The sequence below is a fragment of the Peromyscus californicus genome, unplaced genomic scaffold (genome assembly GCF_007827085.1).
Source record: "Peromyscus californicus insignis strain IS unplaced genomic scaffold, ASM782708v3 Scaffold_18__1_contigs__length_77618521, whole genome shotgun sequence".
NCBI lineage: Eukaryota > Metazoa > Chordata > Mammalia > Rodentia > Cricetidae > Peromyscus > Peromyscus californicus.
Window position 1 is genome coordinate 53,458,448 of NW_026294480.1, and position 20,745 is coordinate 53,479,192.

At 44.9% G+C, this 20,745-nt stretch overlaps 1 protein-coding gene across 3 annotated transcripts in view; it reads left to right on the forward strand.

Annotated features, from left to right (window-relative positions):
- Mccc2 (methylcrotonyl-CoA carboxylase subunit 2) overlaps window positions 1-20,745 on the forward strand; it is a 73,354-nt gene that overhangs the window by 22,377 nt on the left and 30,232 nt on the right. For all 3 annotated transcript variants that reach the window (XM_052743440.1, XM_052743442.1, XM_052743441.1), the window contains 3 exons: window positions 579-680; window positions 7,325-7,452; window positions 9,114-9,226. In XM_052743440.1, the coding sequence (XP_052599400.1) occupies window positions 579-680; window positions 7,325-7,452; window positions 9,114-9,226 (343 nt within the window). The remainder of the gene's footprint in view (window positions 1-578; window positions 681-7,324; window positions 7,453-9,113; window positions 9,227-20,745) is intronic.

Sequence of the window (20,745 nt, forward strand, 5' to 3'; positions counted from 1 at the left end):
TTTTTATGCAGATATGTATCAGGCACCTGCGTTAGTAAAAGAAAACAGAAGGCAATCTTACCAAATCTAGCATTCTAGGCCTCTTTCCCCCAGTTGTATCTGGAACCCATGTGTAAGTGAAAGGTGGACAGTTCAGTGTTGGATAAGAGCCTGGTTCCTGGGGATGGGCTGCTTATGGAAACCCCAAATCTGCCCTTTACAACTTGTGTGACCTTAGACTAGCGACTGGGTTTTGGTTTCCTAGTTCGCTAATGAGTTAGTGTGTGTGAAGCCCACAGAAGAGAGCCAGGCACATGGTAGATGGTCCCTGTTACTCCCTTTCTGTGGTAATATACACATTTGCACAGCACTTTAACAGTAAGTTCCAGTATTTTACTGTAGCCTGTTACCTGGTTGTACCATATAAATTCCTATGGCATTCTTGTCAGGTCTCATTTTAGAAATCTTTTTGTAGGTTTTTATGTGTAACATGCATATTTGAAATACTGTCCTGTTAATGAAAAAAAATCTTTCCATTCCTATGTGTAACTTTTTAAATACAAATATTTAATTTAGACAACATCCTTTCTTCCCTCTAGGTCTCCCTTTCTGGAATTCTCCCAGTTTGCAGGTTACCAGTTGTACGGCGATGAGGAAGTCCCTGCAGGTGGCATCATTACGGGCATTGGACGAGTGTCGGGGTGAGTATTCCACCTGTGCTCAATTGTGAGGGGCAGAAGAAGATGTTGCTAGAATGCAGGCACATGACCAGGTCATGAGCCCCCCAGAGACCACCAGGAGTCCGAGTTCGTATGCAAAAACAAAGAGTCTTTATTGCAAGCTCCAGCTTGGGCTCTCTGTCACAGTGGTTAGATCAGAGAGCCCTGAGCTCAGTTGAGGCAGAGTTTTTAAGGAGTAAAGGATGGGGGGTGAGGGTAGGGAAATTTCGAATTCAGATGGGGGTTGAACTCTTGATTGGGCAGGAGTGAGGTAACAGAAGTTTCATCAAACAGGGATTGTTACTGGCATTGCTGCAAGCAAATTGGCAATTTATATACACGTGATGTAAGCTATCCTTAATGTTCTGGAGCATCTAGTACTTGTTTGTCTCAATTCTGATTGGTCCATCGCAGGGTGCAGTTTGTGGCTTTTCCTGGTTATTGTAATGATGAGGCCTAGTCCCAGTATTGTTAGTCTGCGGCCTGTCATGGCTGCACTAATGTTAACACTCATCCTGCATGTTGGCTTTGTGTTCTTTAAGACTTGAGTGTCTCATATGTATTAGGTTCATCTGTGGCGCTGTAGAAACCACAAATCAAAGGGAGAAAAATCAAAATCAGCCAGAGTTTCTGTATTCAATTTAGATTTCCCCATTTCCCCCAGGTGTGGACATTTTAAATTTTTTTTTCTATTAAAAAGTTGGTTTTTTTCCACAATATATTTTGATCATATTCTTTCCCCTCCACCAATCCCTCCCAGGTCCTCCCCACTTCTCTACCTATACAACTTCATGTTTTTTTTTCTCTCTCTCTCAAAAAAAAAGAAAGAATGAAAGAAAAGAGCAGGAAAAAAACCCAGACAAACAAAAACAAAACAAAACAGAAATAAAGCCGGGTGTGGTGGGGCATGCCTGTAATCCCAGCACTCAGGAGGCAGAGGCAGGTAGAGCTCTTGAGCTTGAGGCCAGCCTGGTCTATAGAGTGAGTTCCAGGGCAAATTAAAAAGAAAAGAAAGAAAGAGAGAGAGAGAGAGAGAGAGAGAGAGAGAGAGAGAGAGAGAGAGAGAGAGAGAGAGAAAGAAAGAAAGAAAGAAAAAAATGAGCGAGACAAAAATCTATTTGGAGGAGGCAGAGGAAAGGTTGTGTGAGCCAGAGGTGGTGGCTGGCTCCGAGGAAACAGCATCTTCCAGACACAACAGAACTGTCACACATAGGAACTCACAGAGACTGTGACAGCGTGCTCAAGACCTGCACAGGTTTAAACCCAATCAAGTCCCAGCGCTGAGAAAGGGAGTGAGCACAGAGTCCCAGCCCTAACCCAGAAACTATTTGCAATTGATCCCTGCTGAGAAAGGGAAAATAAATCTCTGTCAGCAAGCTGAGTTTCCAGAAGCTCTCCATCTAGTCTCTTGCCCAGCTGGTGAATACAGCTGTTTTAGAGAAGCAAGTGTCCATTGTGTTCCCGGGCAGCAGCGTCATGACCTGGGACTGGTTAGAGCAGCAGGCTCTTGGGCCTTCCCCAGAAGTGCTAACTCATCCCTGTGACCTGTGTTTTAACAAGCCCCGTAGGTTTTCTGATGCTGATGTTAGAACCAGGTCGAGGTTGGGAAATCTATTCTACCCCGTGTTAAACTTCTTCCCATGCTTATGTGTGATGATGAACTTACCATGTCGGTTCTGCGCCGGGGACTGTGTGAGCTCCTCTTGATCCTCACTACAGCTGAGTGAGAGGGGCTGTCATGTCATCACGCTGTGCAGAGAAGGACACAGGGTCAGAGAGGCCAGTACCTTGCCCCACATCGAGGGACCTGGGAAGCCTGTCTTTGATCTTTCTGGCCTCTCATGGTGCAATTGTCACCGGCTCAGAGGCTGGTTTATGGCACGTGTTCCTCAACCCCATGACTCGTGACTTCAGGAGAGGTATAGAAAGAGCCATGGTTCACCAGTCACCATCCTTGGTACTTGACCTTGTGGTCTCTGCGCTTAATGTTCACCAGTGTGCAGGCAAATTGTTCCTGAGGGTCTTCTGGGCCGTTTAAAAAGAATCTTTCAAAAAATGAGATCTAATTCAAAATTAAACTGAATTCCTCTATCATGGAAACCCATGATTAAGTAGAATATTCTTTATCACAGCTCCAGGCACAGTGACCGTGGACACCTGGAAACATGCTCTCCCACTGTGTTCCCCGACACATGCAGTCCTTAGACTGTTGTCTTTTCCTGTGAAACAGCTGCCATCTTCTTCTGGTCAGCTGGGCCTGCTTGATAGACTCCTCCCAGTCAGATCTGAGACGATTGGCTTTCTCTCAGAGGAGGTGGGCGGGTCACTGGACTCTCCCCTGAGACTCCAGCAGCTCCTCCCAGCCATTTGTATGCTAGCAGAGGTGCTAGAGTATAGGCCAAGGAGTGTCACCTGTAGGGGTGCAGCTGTGGGGAAGAATCATCCATGCTGGGTTCTTTGGAGTCACCCACTACTCCTGTAAGTAGTCCCTCACCAAGTCCGACAAACTCGTTGGTTCCCCGGGATGTCCTTTGGCGGAATTAGACTTTGGTTTATCCCTGGGACCTTTTAAGGAGTGGGTAGGTGTTGTTTCCGTCTCCCTGGTGAAAGAATGCTAGAAACAGATACAGCCTGAGAACTGTGTCTGAGAAGATCAATACGATACTGTTACACACTATATTGTTTTGAATTGTTCTCCATGGACATCGATATCCAGGGATCAGTATCGCGCATATAGATTTTTCCCAGACAAGCAAGTGGGAGGAAAGATGATGTTTGAGTGGACTATAGCTGCTCTAGTGTGGGTGTCAGGACCGGGGAAAGTCCGCTCATTTCATAAATGTAAAGTGAACGCTGTTGTGGCTTAAGTGCCCTTATGTAGAAGTTTGACTAAACACTATATTGTCAGTCCTCTTTCTGTGGTGAGCACAGTGCCCGTGTTTGCTCAAGACTACTTCGAGCAGAAAACAGACCTTGTTAGCTTTCTTTCCTGCTTAGTTTGGGCGTGGCTAGGGCTCAGAGCTCAGACAGTTAGCACAGCTCTTCCTAGTCCTGCATGGCTGTGTTGGCTCTCAAACCCAGAGGCAGAGGTGGCCGCTGGTGGCCACAGGTGGCTGCAGCCAACAGAGAGGGCTTGGGGTTTGTGCTGCAGCCTGTTGGCTGCTCAGCCAGAGCAGGAACACTGAGTAGGAAAGCCTGGTTTGTAGCATGAATCTTAAAAAAGTTCTTATTAATAAAAATAAACCTGGAGCCAGGTATTGGGGTGAACGCGGGAAGATCAGAGAAGCAGAACAAGCCACAGCCACCTCACCTCGCCAGTTCCTCAGCTGATCCTGTTTCCTCAGACAGGAAGCTTCTGAGTCCTCATCCAAATGGATCTCAGCTGAACTGTGCTGCTCAGAGCCTAAAAGCTTAACCAGCTCTAGTTCCTGGTCCTCACGCCTTAAATACCGTTCTGCTTTCTGCCATCACTTCCTGGGATTAAAGGCGTGAGTCACCATGGCTGGCTGTTTCCATTGTGGCCTTGAACTCTACAGAAATCCAGATGGATCTCTGCCTCTGGAATGCTAGGATTAAAGGCATGTGCTACCACTGCCTAACCTCTATGTTTAATATTGTGGCTGTTCTGTTCTCTGACCCCAGATAAGTTTATTAGAGTGCACAATATTTCGGGGAACACAATACCACCACACTGGTTCATGTGCTCTCTTACGCTGTGGGGTGTGCTGCTTTTGAACCATGTGGCTTAAAAACAGGAGTTTCTAAAAGAAAGTTTAGTTCTAGTACCAAATTATGGGGGATAGATGGGCAAAGCCAGAGCACATGGGCATTAAAATGTTTTTGTGAACTGTGTTTATTTTTCTTTCTGTAACATGTCTGTGGGGATTGATGATGGACATATGTCACCATGCCAGCTGTATGTGATACTGGGAATCGAAATTAGGTCTTTAAATGTATCATGCAGTACTTTCCCAGCTAATCCATATACACAGTTCTTTGTGTTATACTATTTAAAATTTGTATTTGTTGTGACTTCAAACAACACAGATTTATTTTAGAAAGATTTTGCGTGTGTGTGTGTGTGTGTGTGTGTGTGTGTGTGTGTGTGTGTGTGTGTGGTTTCTTTGTTTCCTATGGTTGTAATGTTGGACCCCAAAGTTTAGGGTCTCAAGTGGGCGCCCCAAGAACCCAGACTCCAGTCCAGTTGATGCAACAGCACGAGAAATTTATTGAAGCTTCTGTACAGAAGGGCAAACTTTGCTCCTAAGAGCAAGAGCCCCCATTTACTGCAGCCCCATGAGTGCTTTTAAAGGAAAAACCCACAAAAGCCATAAGATTACAATTTCGTTTCACAAGATCATAGTCTGATCACAGAGTGAGTACAGTCACGTCCGCATGTACATTTTTCCTGAAACCTCAAGGGGGGTATCAGGGCGGGAGTGGAGCTTACACAAAGGTCACAGTGGTCCTTCCTGGAACACTTGCAACTATCCCAGTCACAGTTGAGCACATCTCTTAACAGAAATCTTTTTACATTGTTCCCGGTTGTAGGGGAGATTGAGTAATGGCTGAGTCAGGTTGCCCTTGGAACTAGATTTTTAGTTTCTCATTTCCTGGTGCTTGAAGTTTCTCTTTTCCTGAGGCTTAGGGGTGTAAGCCTGAAGGGCTAGGGTCTTTCAGTAATAGTAATAAACATTGTTTTTCTTTTCTCTTGTGGTGCTGGAGTTTGAACTCTGTGCTCTGTACATTCAGGGTAAATGTCCACTGAGCTAGATCCTTAGACCTTGTTTTTTTTTTTTTTTTGAGACAGGGTTTCTCTGTGTAGCTTTGTGCCTGTCCTGGATCTCGCTCTGTAGACCAGGCTTGCCTTGAACTCACAGAGATCCACCTGCCTCTGCCTCCCAAGTGCTGGGATTAAAGGCGTACGCCACCACTGCCCGGCAGACCTTGTTTTTTAAAGACAAGGTCTTACTCTTCAGTCCAGGCTGGCCTTGAACTCACTGTGTAATTGATTTCAAACTTTGGATCCTCCTGCTAGCACTTTTCAAGTGCTTGGATTTCAAATATCTCTACATGTAGCTATTAAATCACTTTTGAAAATAGAAAAACATATCTTAGTACTCCTGGCAGCTTATTCTCATTTTTTCTACTTTAAAATTTTTTTTAAATTTTTATTTATTTATATTTTATGTATGAGTGCTTTGCATGTATACCTGCATGCCAGAAGAGGGCATCAGATCCTATTATAGATGGTTGTGAGCCACCATGTGGGTGTTGGGATTGAATCCAGGTCCTCTGGAAGAGCAGCCAGTGCTCTTAACCCCTGAGCCATCTCTCTAGCCCCTTAAAATTTATTCTTTAATTAAACAAAATATATGCATGAATGTTTTTGACTGAATGTATGTTCTGTGCACCATGTGTGTGCCTCGTGCCTAGGGAGATCAGACTGGAGTTAACAGATGCTTGTGAGCCACCATGTGGGTGCTGGGAATCAAACGTGGGTCCTCTCAAAGATCTGGCAGTGCTTTTTACTGCTGAGCCATCTCTCTGGCCCCATTTAGTTTCTTTCTTAAAAGGATACTTTATAATTTATTTATTTTTATTTTATGTGCATTGGTGTTTTGTCTGCGTGTGTGTCTGTGTGAGGTGTCCGGTCCCCTGGAATTGGAGTTACAGACAGCAGTGAGCTGCCATGTGAGTGCTGGGATTTGAACCCGGGTCCTCTGGAAGAGCAGTCAGGGCTCTTAACCACTGAGCCATCTCTCCAGCCCCTTGGAAGGACACTTTAAAGATTTATATTAGAGTTCCTTGCCCTAGAAAATTGGATTTTTAAAGAGACATCATCATCTTATTAGGATCCTTTCACTTCAAGAACCGTACTGAGTGCTGGAGAGATGCTCCGTGGTTAAGAACACTGCCTGCTCTTCCACAGGACTGGGATTCAGTTCCCAGCAGCCACGTGCAGCTAACAGCTGTCTGTAACCCCAGTTCCAGAGGATCCAACACTTTCTTCTGGCCTCCATTTGGCACTACACATATGTGGTGCACAGATTACATTCAGGCAAAACACCCAGATCCATAAAATAAAAATAAATAAAATCTTAAAAAAAAAAAAAAAAAAGGACCAAAAAGAACCTCACTGAACAGTGGCTTAGGTTAATGTCTCAATACTAATGGCGGACTAATGGCTCTTTAAAAATCAAATGTGAGTATGTAATCTTGTCAAAAGTGATCATTTTCTGTTGGATTAATGAATGTGAACCATGGTTAAAGCTTGGTTGTACTTTTTTTTTTTTAAGATTTATTTATTTATTATGTATACAATGTTCTGCCTGTATGTGTGCCTGCAGGCCAGAAGAGGGCACCAGATCTCATTATAGATGGCTGTGAGCCACCATGGGGTTGCTGGGAATTGAACTCAGAACCTTTGGAAGAGCAGCCAGTGCTCTTCACCTCTGAGCCATCTCTCCAGCCCCCAAAGCTTGGTTTTACAGCGTGAGGCCATCAACTAGAGAGAGGCACTAGTAATCGAAGGCTGTATGGCCTGCTCTAGTTATCATAAGCTTAATTGCCTTTAATTTTGCAGAAAGCTCACAGTCTCTTGCAATGGAATTTCTGCCTTTCAGGGTAGAATGCATGATTGTGGCCAACGATGCCACCGTCAAAGGAGGCTCCTACTACCCGGTGACTGTGAAGAAGCACATACGGGCACAAGAGATCGCACTGCAGAACAGGCTCCCGTGCATCTACCTGGGCAAGTCACAAGTGCACTGTGAACTGTGTGTGGTAGCTGGTAGAGTGGAAGCCCGTGTAGAGGGCTGTGTGCATGACATCACTACCTGGTGTCTAAAATCCCGCTGGTTCCTCCTGAGTGAGAAAGGAATATAGTGTTTGCTGAGGGGAAGGTGACTAAGAACTGCCCGTAGTACCACAGAGGTAAATTAACAGTTTGTTGTGTGCTAGCTTTACCCCTGGATATCTTATTTTTCTGTTAACTCTAATTTACTCAAACTATTAAAAAATAGCTAATATTTATGGATCTCTTGAGAGTCAGGCAGTGTGTTAAATACTTGAATATTATGTAATTTTAATAGATTTTAATTTAAGATGCTCTTAATTTCCAGAGAGAGTCAATTTTCATTTGAGAGTAAACTATATTTGCATTAACGGCTGTTTTGAACCAAATCTAAAAGCAAAGCAATTTAGAATTGGCAGCTTCTGGAAGCTGGTTTAGTCCGCCCAAACCCTAGCACACGTTATTTGTAAACAGGTCATAATATAGAGATACTTTTTTTTTCCTTTTTCTGGGAAAGTGAATTTGCCTGGTTGACTCATAGTGTGAACTTCTTTGTACACATAGGAAATAGCAAATGAAGCCAAGCTGCTTGCAGGCGCCTGCCGGTCGCTACAGGGGCGGGTATGCTGGAGAATATTAACATTGTCTCCGTCTTCAGGGAGGTCATATTTAATGGGAGACGGGATGCAAAATATTAAATAATAAAAGACAACGATTGTAGGCAATAATAGTAGGTGTAGGATTAGTTCATTTCTAATTGTTTCTCTAATTTTTGAGACACGGTCTGTGTAGCCTTGGCTAGCTTGGAGCTCACAGAGATCCTCCAGCCTCTGCCTCCTGAGAGCTAGGATGATAAAGGTGTGTACCACCACACCTAGCTCTTTTTTTTTTTTTTTTTAAACATTTGTTCTGTACACTCAGAGTAGATGCTGGACTAAAGGGTTTTTACATTCATAATTTCATGTCCTCCTCATAGCTTTATGAAATGGTTACTATTGTTCATTTGATAGCGGTGTTTAGAATGGCCAGGAAACACACCTGTGGTCTCATAATCACACAGCTATGAAATAAAAAATCTGTTTTGAGACAAAAGTCTCCCTGTATAGCCCAAGCTGGCTTCACATGCCTGGTCATCCTGAGTGATGGCAGGCACTCTCGTCCATTACTTCAGTCTGTAGTAAAACCAGTCTTGATACTTAGGAAGCTGAGGCAGGAGGATCACAGCATGAGCCATACAACTAAACCACTTAAAGAAAAAAAAAATCAAATCTAGACAAATGAAAACGAGAAATAGTACAAGAAAGCAACGTGCAAATTACCCATTAATCCTTTCGTGGTTCTTGTGTTGGTCTAGGGAGATGCATTCATGGTGTTTCTGGGTCTTTGGTTGCTCTTTAAGGGACAGTGTCCTGAGCGGTTGGTTCATGTGGAGTTTTGATTGAAGGTTGGAAAGCCTACTATGTTGGGAGGAAACCTGTGGTTGTGTTGGGATCGGAGACTCCCGAGGGAGTGGGCAAGCTTTTGTGACTGAGAGTGATCTAGTTATCTTAGGTCTTAATGGATCTGATTAGCTGTTCCCATTCCTTGAGCTGTGCTCACTTCTCCTTTTCCTCATGCAGTTGACTCGGGAGGGGCCAATTTACCCCGGCAAGCAGACACCTTTCCAGACCGGGACCACTTTGGACGCATATTCTATAATCAGGCAATTATGTCTTCTGAAAATATCACTCAGGTAATTTCTCATTAGTCAAATATGGTTTTTGTTTGTTAAAAAAAAAAAAAAAACTCCAAATGTCATCGCTATCATGAACTCCTGATGAATTAATAATAAAGCAGACTTTGGTCAGGTGAGCTGGTTCAGAGAAGTAAATACTCCTGTCACCATGCCTGGTGACTTGAGTTCCAGCTCTGGGGGTCTGCAGGTGCAAGGAAGGACAGACTCTCTTGAAGGTTTGTCCCTGACCTGCATGTGCACGGAGTGACATCTTACCCCCTGCCATACATTAAATAAATAAATGTCATAAAATAAAAACCAGAATTGAATATGTAATATGAGAAAGTTTTATAATGTTGTCTTCAGTTTGAACTTTTACTAACTGTAGGCATGTTTCAAGATTATAACAAGCTGGGCGACGGTGGTGCACACCTTTTATTCTAGCACTCGGGAGGAAGAGCCAGGTGGATCTCTGTGAGTTCGAGTCCAGCCTGGTCTACAGAACAAGATCCAAGACAGGCACCAAAACTACACAGAGAAACCCTGTCTCAAAAAACAAAACAAAACAAACAAACAAAAAACAAGATTATAATGAATGTTAATTACCTAAGGAAAATCGGTTTGAAAAGGAAGTCTTTTTTTTTTCTTTTTCTTTTAGGACTGATCTATTAGTTCAGGGGAAACTTTAGTGTATGGGTAAGGTGATACACAAAGATAAGCTCATTCTAACATTGCTTATTAGAGCGAAAGATCATGAATTCATGGGCATCATTAGAAGATTCATAGTGGTGTTTTGTTGTTAAAAACCAATGAACTAGAATGCATGCATCAAGAAATAAACCCCGAAGCTGTCTTGAGAAAAAGCTGTAAGGTAAATGTAGAGCCAGTGCACGTGGGTGTGACAGTTGGGTGCATGACTGTGTCATGCTTGTGTGTAAGCGTGCTTGGAGAATGGCACCTCAGCTATGAACAGTGTGGCCTTGGAAGAAGGAAGGAGAGAAAAAGGGGTCCGTAAGAGGATTGTGGGGACTTCAGTTGTAAACCTGAAATGTTTTATTTCCTTGACATTCTCAGAGTGTGTGAATATAAAGTCATTATAAAGGGTCTTGTTAGATGTGATTACTTGAAGGGCTGAGAGATAAGGTGAGGTGCTTCTAGGCTCCCCAGGTGGCCTTAAATCAATGGTAAGTGTGACATCTAGAGAAGGCAGCCAGCTGCACACATTGTCCTCTGACGTTAGCGCACATTCTGTTCTCGATTACAGCCTTCTTTTTTTCTTTTTGGTTTTTCGAGACAGGGTTTCTCTGTGTAGCTTTGCACCTTTCCTGGAACTCACTTGGTAGACCAGGCTGGCCTTGAACTCACAGAGATCCACTTGGCTCTGCCTCCCGAGTGCTGGGATTAAAGGTGTGTGCCACCACCGCCCGGCGGATTACAGCCTGCTTAAGGGTGGCCAGAGACCAGGGTTTTCAGCCCTGGCCCCACTCCCCTCTAAACCTCCCCACCCCAGAGACCTCTCACTGTGCAGCTTCTTTGTCAGCTTTTGGTTCCCCAAATTCTTCAGCTTCACACTGAGTTCCCTTATTCCTCCTCTTTTATTCTATCCTCCCAATCCCACAAGAACCTGTCCTCAGTAATTGAATAAAATTTCAAGTCATTGCCTGTCCCCTGGTGTGGGCCCTTGGCCCTCTGCATCTGTGTGTGTGTGTGTGTGTGTGTGTGTGTGTGTGTGTGTGTGTGTGTGTGTGTGTGTGTGTGTGTGGTTTCTGCCTCTGGTTCCTGGTTAGGAAAAGCTTGGGTTCCCATGTTTGGTCTCTATCCCATTCCTAAGACAGAACTCCTAAGACCATGGTCAGTAAGGATGCCAAGAACATCTTTTGTTTAAATGTTTGGTCTTTGATTCCTGGTACAAAGCTGCTAAATCCCTTGGGCTTTCCTGGGCGGTTAGAGCATCCTTTCTTCTAATGAGGCAACTCCTGATGGAGATTGGCAGCCAGAAAGACCAAGCCATGATCAGAAACTTGATGCCCTGCTCCTCTCCCTCTGATCATCTGGAGGAGAGGGGCTGGGAATAAAGATGCTCCCTCATGTCTGCATGATGAAGCCGCCATACTAATCCCTCCTGCAAATCCCTGTAGATGTAATTCTAAACGGTCTTATTCAATAAGAGAAACACAGAGCCAAATAAAGAGTTAAAAGCCCAGAGATCGAGCAGCAACCAAGAGCTAAGACCTCCTTATCTTACCATTCACTGCCGTCCTTCCGAGAGAGAGAGAGAGAGAGAGAGAGAGAGAGAGAGAGAGAGAGAGAGAGAGAGAGAGAGAGAGACCTTCTTCCTGTGTCCTGTCTTTTTATTGCCTTTCTGTTCTGCCTTCTTATTGGTTCTAAACCCAACCACATGACTTCCTCGTCACTGCCTGTCTATACAGACCTCCAGGTCTCTATGGTTTGTACTGAGATTAAAGGTTCAGGTCACCACTTGGCTGTGTCTTTGAACACACAGATTCTGCCTGCATGTGATCGGATTAAGGGTATGTGCCACCACTACCAGACTTCTGCTTAATGCCTTGCTCTTAGCTGTGATCCCCAGGCAACTTTATTAACATACAAATAAAATCACATTTCAGCACAAATAAAATATCACTCTAAATCCCTATGGGGCTTTCAAGAGCTTCCCACTTGTTACACACATCTGAGTGCCTGGAGGATAGCAAATCTCAGCTCCATGAGCACGGAGGCTCCTGAGCTCAGAGCTCTTCCAGGCCCTGCCTGTGTACCATCCTCCAGCTGTTTTCTGTGGCCTTTATTGATGAACCAGCAGGCGGAAGTAAAGCATTCGCTTGAGTTCTGTGGGCCGTTCTAGCATATTAAATGCAAGGAGCGGGAGTAGTTAAGAGCTCCAGTTCATAGTTAGGCAGCCTGAAGCTGGTGCTCCTGCCTGCGTTTGGCATTGGAAGTGGGGACAGTCTGGCAGGACGTGGTGCTGCCCTCAGATAGTGTCAGAACTGAACTGGATAGGGACACACCCAGCCGGTATCCAGGTGAGGGCTGATTACTTGGTGTGGGAAGATCGCCCTCCCTCATCTAATGGCAGAAGTGTTGAGTGACTGTATGAGAGAGCAGGCGAAACACGGTTTTCTAGGCTCTCTGGGTTGAACCAGACCTCAGCACGCTGCCGCCCCTGCTTGTTGGCTCGGTGCTGTCTTCCGAGGACTGTGTGTGTGAGTGCCTACGTGTATCTCTGCGTACCACCTGCATGCCTGGTGCCTCTGGAGGCAGAGAAGGCTGGAGAAGGGTGTGGGATCCCCAGGAACTCGAGTTACAGGTGACTGTGAGCTGCCACGTGAGTGCCAGGAACCAAACACAGCTTCTCCTCAAGAGCAGCGCGTGCTCTTGCCGTGGAGCCATCTCTCAAGTTCCAATCTTCCTTTCCTGTCATGGAATTGGCACTCTGATGTCCGCCCTGATTCTTTGCTTTTCCCCATACTTAAACTTTTTTAGGTTCAAAATGTTTATCTTTTCCATTCTTTGAATTTCCGCAGCTATTCTTAACTGTTCTCTCTAGATGGGTCCTGGCTGATTTCTCATCCTTTGTTGTTGGTTCTTTGTGATTAGAGCGGTATCAGATGAATTTTTATATCTTCACAAATTTCCCTGAGGTGGGGCATGTTAATATTTGTTAAAGATGATCTCCTTGTAACTGTTAAAGCAGATGCCAACACATGAACTGGTTTTCTCTCCTTTTCTTTCTCCCTCCCTCTCCCCATCTCTTTCCCACCTTTCCCAATGCTAAGGAGCAAACCCAAGTCCTCATGCTGTACCACTGAGCTACATCCTTAGCCCCTTTCTTATATTTTGTCACTTAAAATCGTGGCTTAGAGTGATTAAAAGCATCTTTAATAATTGATTTTATAAGCTAACTGTCTGCAGTGTCCATCCTTGTCCACCGAAGGACTTTTCTGGAAGCCTAGTCTTCAAAGTGACAGTGCTGAGGTGGTGGATCTTTAAGAGGTGAGTCTAGTGGAAAGTGGGTCGGTCATGGGGCACTGCCCCCAAAAGGGATTAATGCAGGATTTTTGGAGTAGACTGATTCCTGTGAGAATGGATTTTAGATTTGGTATTATTAATGTGTGAATATGGACCCCTCTGGTCTCTTGTAACCTATCTTGTCATGTGACCTGTCTTCCTGTCACATGTTTCTGCCATGATGCCACCTGACATATTGTAATGTAGTTAGAAAGTCTTCACCAGGGGCTGGAGAGATGGTTCAGTGGTTAAGAGCTCTGGCTGCTCTTCCGGAGGACCCAGGTTTGATTCCCAGAACCCACGTGGCAGCTCACGACTGTCTTTAACTCCAGTTTCAGGAGATCCGATACCCTCACACAGACATGCATGCAGGCAAAACACCAATGCACATAAATAAAAATTATAAAAGGAGGTGCCTAATATTTCACCCTCCAAAACTTTGAACCAAATAAACCATTTTTTTCCTATGTAAAATATCCAGTCTCAGGTATTATAATAACACAGAACAGACTAAGATATGTTATTTATGTATTTTGACAATGATCAATAATTACCTTACTCCTGTTTCCTACCCCAAGATTTTTTTTATTTAAAGTTATTAACCTTGCCCATTGTAGATCTATTTATCCACTTACCTCTAAGAATATCTCTTACAATCTTATCTTTGTTATTTCATGTGTATTCCTAGAAATATAAGTAATGTTGACAGATATCCATACCTTTCAGGTTTAACATTTGAATTTTGCTTTGAAAGAAAAGAGACTTTTTTTAGGTCAAAATATTTATCTTTTTCATTCTTTGGATTTCCACAGCTATTCTTATTTCTTCTCTCTAGATGGGTCCTGGCTGATTTCTTATATTTTATTGCTGGTTCTTTGGGATTAGAGCAATATCAGATAAATTTTTATATCTTTACGTATTTCCCTGAGGTGGGACATGTTACTATTTATTAAAAGATGTCTCCTTGTAACTTGTATTGTAACAAATGCCAACACACCGACAGGTTGCAGTAGGCACTCACCTTCATGGTCTCGCATGGTGGGTGGGGAGCCCCTAGTCTACTCGAGCTTAAAGACCTCCGAGGTTGGGGTCCCGCCTTTCTGAACTGCTATCTGAAGCCTATCTGAAGCCTCTCTGCAGCCATGTGCCCGCTCGGGCTGGCCTCACGTGGCTGGTGTCTTATGTCTGGGGCTGCTAATCTGTAGCAGAGGTCTCACTCTCCTGTTGCTTTTCATTGCCAGCCATAGTCCAGTCGCTGTAGCTTGCTCTTTGGTGTAGAAAGCCTCTTCTTTCTCCCAAGTGCCTCAGCAGCAGGGTGTTTTTGCTTTGACTGGAAGATCTTTTCTGTTGAAAAGACTTCATTTATCTAGCTGTGTGCAGGTGCAGTTTCTCAGGCCTCCCATTTCCCCCCTTCTTGCTTTTCCCTATTTGCTCTAAATTTTGAAGGTTTTTAGATGATTATCAGGGGTCCCTCTCTTGTGTCTTACCTCCACCTTCTCTTCTCCTTGGGAGAGGCTCATTATTTTTGAAGTTGACCTCACTGTCTGCCTTTGTTCAAGCATCTGTGATCGTTCTGAAGGGCTTAAACCAGCTGACGTCATTGTTCTTAAAATGCATTTCCATAAAGATGAGTAGAAGCTGGGAGAGATAAAAGCGGTGTATCTGGCAACATCCAGGCTCTCTAAATGGAGGCTCTCTGATAAAAAGATTGAGGAAGAGGCATTCTGGGTAAGATGGACTTCCTGCATTCTGTGTGCCCTTCAAACTTGTTGGTGCAGGGTACCAACAAGTACCTCAGAGTTAGCAGTGTTGATCCAGCAACGTGGGTGATAATGACCTGAACTTCTGGCCAGCTATTCAGCTGGGATGTGCACCCTGTGACTTTTATTTCTTTTCTTTTCTTTTTTTTTTTTTTTTGGTTTTTCGAGACAGGGTTTCTCTGTGTAGCTTTGCGCCTGTCCTGGAACTCACTTGGTAGCCCAGGCTGGCCTCGAACTCACAGAGATCCGCCTGGCTCTGCCTCCCGAGTGCTGGGATTAAAGGCGTGCGCCACCACCGCCCGGCGTGACTTTTATTTCTAATGGAGGTTCTTCAGGTAAAGACAGGACCAGTATGATAAGGACAGTGTCTACTTTTCACAATTACTTTGAATGAAAAGGGGAGCAAGATGGGAGGCTGAAAAAGGAAACACATTTTGAATGGTTTTTCCATTCAGTCCCAGGACTCTTCCCCTCTCTGTTGCATTTATCCCGGTCTCTGTTGCATTTATCCCAGTCTCTGTTGCATTTATCCCAGTCTCTGTTGCATTTATCCCGGTCTCTGTTGCATTTATCCCAGTCTCTGTTGCATTTATCCCGGTCTCTGTTGCATTTATCCCGGTCTCTGTTGCATTTATCCCGGTCTCTGTTGCATTTATCCCGGTCTCTGTTGCATTTATCCTGGTCTCTATTGCATTTATCCCCCTCTCTGTTGCATTTATCCTGGTCTCTATTGCATTTATCCCCCTCTCTGTTGCATTTGTCCCCTTCTCTATTGCATTTATCCTCCTCTGCTGCATTTATCCCCCTCTCTGTTGCATTTATCCGCCTCTCTGTTGCATTTATCCCCTTCTCTGCTGCATTTATCCCCCTCTCTGTTGCATTTATCCCGGTCTCTGTTGCAGTTATCTCAGAATTTGTTGAACTGGAGAATGGTGTCCAGCTTTGCAGGGGGACACAGGAGGTCCAAAGTTCACACTGCTTTTCAGAATGAGGCATAAGACCTCCCTGGGAAGCCTTCCCATTTCCACTGAGCGGCCTGCTGGACTTCATTTGTAATTTATTTTGTTATAATGAGAACCAGTTTCTATTTGCCCGGGCAAGACCTGGAGGGTAATGGATTTGTCTGAAGAGTTCCATGTGATTGTCTGTGGTTTGCAGCAGCTTATTTCTGTTACTTGGAAACCATGCTTGTGGAAGCGACAACGGGTTGTTTCTGTGGGTTACATGCATCCATGGCTGTCATCCATCGCCACCCCCTTTACTTTCTTGCTCTTAAGCCATAGAATCATGCTTGACCTCTTCCTCCTCTTTATCTCTGTCACATAGCAGTCTCCCTCTCTGGTGGTGGGGGATTGTTGCCTCTCAGAGTTCTTGGAGTTCATCTTTGTCCTGATGAGGGTCCCCCCCTTGATGTCCTTTTGGGCACAGTACTGATGATGTGCCTACAACCCAAGCCGAGTCCACACCTTATAGTGTAGCCGTGCATTTTATGGCATTTTAGTTCTTAGTGGAGAGTGGAGCAGAATTTTCTCTACGGTTCCAGATACTTTGGATCCCAGAGTGGCCTTGCATGGGACTTGCACAAGGACACACTTTGGGCTGGGAGCTACACTGGGATCCCTGGGTCCTGTGAGCAGAGAGGATGGAGTGTCAGGATGCTCCTGTACATGTCCTCCCTGCATCCTGTCGTGGGTGACAAGCAACTCAGAATTAAATGATGAGCCTGTGTGGTGCTGACTGGTCTAGCCGGTGACTTATCTGTGTTGTGTTCTGTCCATATTTATCGAGGTTATCAGCACCTGTCGGCTCTCATAGCGTTAAAATTCTATTAATTTAAATACTTGTAATTAAGCAGCTGGAAAGATGGGTCAGCCATCAATAAACACCTGTAAGGCCTGTTCCAGAGGATCTGATCCCCTTTTCTGGTCTCCGTAGGCTCTTGCATGCACATGGTGCACATAAAACTCACCCAGGCACACACATACACATCAATAAAAATAGATGAATGAATGGCTCACACCCTTAATCCCAGCCTTCAGCTCAAAGGCAGAGGCAGGTGGGAAGTCCATGGGTTTGAGGCTAGCCTTGTCTATATATTGAATTTTAATCCAGCTGGGGCTGCATAGTAAGATCTCATCTCAATAAATAAATATCTTTTTAAAATAAATTAAAAATACTTGTGACTAGAAAGGCTTTCTTTGTTATTGATGAAACATTTGAGAATTTTGATTACTATGGGCGTGGTAACTATAACTCTTGGAGGGTTTTTTGTGCTTTTAAAATTTTTATAAAAACTTATTATTTATTTAATGTGCGTTGAGTATTTTGCCTGCATGTATGTCTGTGTACTATGCATGTGCCTAGTGCCCTTTAGAGGCCAGAAGTGGGTGTCTGACATCCCTCCCACCCTGTGTTTTTAAATTATATAGCAGCACTGTGAAAATACACTCTCCATTAAACTGTGAAACGTTAGTTGTGTTTTGGGTATCACTGAGTTGGGTCAAGCATATTACGTTTTTATCTTCCCATTAGCAATCACTCTCTGTTCCTGCCCAGTCCTCCCAGCCACAGCTCTCCTTTGCCTCCATGGGTTGGACTGTTGTGAACATCTCCTGTAACTTGGTATCTGGTCTCCTTCATTTACTGGGATGGCTGCGTCACTCTCTGGGATGGTGCAGGATTCTACTTGGTCTTCGTCTTCCACGTCTGCCGTAGGTTAATAGTTTAGAGGTGCAGTCTTCGAGGAGTGGAATAGAAAGTTTAGTCATTCTCCCCATCATGACGTTTTGGTTAATGGTGGACTTCACAGGTAAGGTGGTCCTGAGCTTGTATTACATACAGGCTTAGCCATCTGTTTGTGGAATTCCTCTCCTTGATATTTGCCTAGTGATGAAATTGTCTAACTTTGCATTTCTCATCATTTATCCATACTGTTAATCGACACTAGAGAAGTCAGATGTGCCTCCATTATAGTCGCTTCAGACAGAGTTCTTTTTTTTTTTTTTTTTTTTTTTCAGTGCTGGGGATTGAAACTAGGGCCTCTTTCATGGTAGACAAGTCACTCAACCACAGAGCCACAGGCCTAGACCAAGGTGAATGGTTTATCTATTGTTCTAGAACATACTATCCCCAAACTTGGCAGTGTAGAACAATGCGCATTTATTATCTCGTTCCTGTGGGTTGGAGTCCAGGCCTAGCTCAGGGTCTCACAAGGTACAGTGACCTGAGAGTTTGATGTCAGGGCCCACTTCCTAGCTCACGCATGTGGTTGTTGACTGAATTGGTTCTTTCCAGGCTTCCCTCAGTTCATCTTGGCTGTTGGCTGGAGGGCCATCCTTGGTCGCTTGCCGTGTGGTCCTCCCAGAGCATTTCACAGCTTGCTGCTTGGCGTCATCAAAGCGAGAAAGGGAGCGGATCAGAGAGGGGTGCTTTCAGTCTGCTGTACTGAGGGATGGCACCGGGTGGGGACACCGGGAGCAGCGATGACTCGGGGCAGTTCAGAAGTTTGCCAGCCTCACCTGCCCTTTGCTGAGCATGTGCTAGCTGGTGTCAGAAGGGTACATGGTTGATGTCCTCGGTGCAGGGGAACTGTGGAGAAGACGCACCTGAAATGCCCCAGGCAATAGGACAGAGGTCCCTGAAGTCAGGTGCTAGTACTTGGTCAGTTGCTCATTTAACTGGGAGTCGTCTGTTACCTCAGTAGCTCTCGCCTCTCACCCTTCTACCAAGGGGGTATTGAAGGGGAAAAATCAGTCGCCATCTTGAGAGATGCTTCCCCCTCCCCTCCTCCAAAGGTATTTGCTGACCTACAGTTTTAGGAGTGACCAGAAGTTGAACTTAAGGCTGGGATAATAAATCTGTGTATCCTGGACTTGGCAAAACGAGATATGGGGAGTAATGGGCTCAACTGACCAGAAGTTGACCTCAGAGGAGAGTAGGACTGGAACAATAAATCTGAATGTGTCAACAAAAGCAGGACATAGGGAATAAAAATTTATGTCTCTAAGATGCCCTGAATCCTGTTAGCAATTAGTAACCTCATGCTTACCTCACCCCTAGCCCCCTCGTCCAATCCCAAGCTGCATGTAAACCTTTCCTATATAAACCCCTTGAAGTGAGTGCGGGGGCCGTCCTCCTCCACCCGCTGTGTCCTGTGTCGGATGCTGGACTGTGGACCAAGCTGGCTTGTTTTGTTAATAAAAACCTCTGTGTGCTCGCATCGGATAACGGTTCTGTGGTGGTCTTGCTTGGGGGTCTTGAGACCTGGGCACAACAGTATCATTAGCAATTAGTATAGACTGGCTAGTGTGAGCATTTCTTCCTCACGACTCTGAAGGCTGGCAGGCCCCCCCAGATCAGAGTGCTGGCATGGTTGGTTTGGGTTCAGGACTTGGTAAGGGCTGCCTCCTGGTTTTGTCCTCACTTGACGGACAGAGAGATTTCTGTGTCTCTCTTTACAGGGACCTTGATCACATCGTGGGCTCCACTCTCACGGGCTCCACCCTCACGATCGTATAACCTCAGTCACATCTCTGAGGCTTCACCTCCAAATCACACTGGGGACATGAATTTGGGAGGGGAGACAAACACTGCTTCCATAGCAGATGGTGTGATATGGCATTCCGACAAAATAATCCCCCTTGTCTCCTCCCCGCCCCCTCTGCCCCGCCCCCTGCCCCGCCCCCTCTGCCCCCGCCCCGGCCCCCGTCCTCATACCCCCGCCCTCGCTGACAATTGCTATTCTTTGCTCTCTTTGCTCTCTGGTTGTTTTCGTGGAACACCACTCTGCTATTTTTTTAGGTTTTATTTTTGAAAACTGTTCTCCTTTAGAATCTGACATCACTGCGACTCCGCTCTAAGTTCCTCCAGCCTTTTCCTTCTGGAGCACGGAGATGGTTTGAGCTGAAGCCAGTGTTGTGGAGAGGACAGGGTAAAGCTGTCCTTTGTTTCCTTAGAGCCGTGCTTCTCAACCTCCCTGGTGCTGCGACCCTTCAATACAGTTCCTCATGTTGTGCTGACCGCCCCCCGCCCCAACCGTAAAATTATTTTTGTTGCCACGTCATAACTGTGATTTTGCTACTGTTATGAATCATGATGTAAATATCCACGTTTTCCCATGGTCTTAGGTGACCCCTGTGAAAGGGCCCTTTGACCCCAGAGGGGTCACAACCCACAGGTTGAACCTTACAGAAGGCCCAGAATGTTTCAGATATGCATAAAGCACAGAGATAGTTAAACATTCAGGTACACCGCACAGATTTATTGTGTTGGCATTTCTGTTTTATTATTTTGCCTCACGTTAAAGGAACATATTTAGATATTAACAATGAGCTCATCCACGGTTCATTTCTCACTCAGACGTGGTGGGCCGCTGAGATCTGTCTGCTATCGTAAACTCGGCTACAATGCATGTTGCCTTGTGTGTATGAGGAAGGATTTTTGTAGCTGTAGCTATCTTGAAAGCACACTTCTGGGTGATTGTTAAACCAAACGAGAAGGGAAAAGCACTGCTGTATTATGTTGACAATTAAATGTTGTAGACAATTTAATAACAAACACAAAACATTTAATAAAAGGAAAAAGTCTTTGTTGATGACCACATACTTGGAAAATTGTTAGCTCACAGTCCTGTCCTTTGAGCTTAATGTTACTGTGGTGTGCTGTTCACCAGAACAGCGTCTTGTGTGAATATAAGGCAAATTGATGAAATATTGAGATCAGAGACAAAACCTGGTTTTATGTGGTACCTTA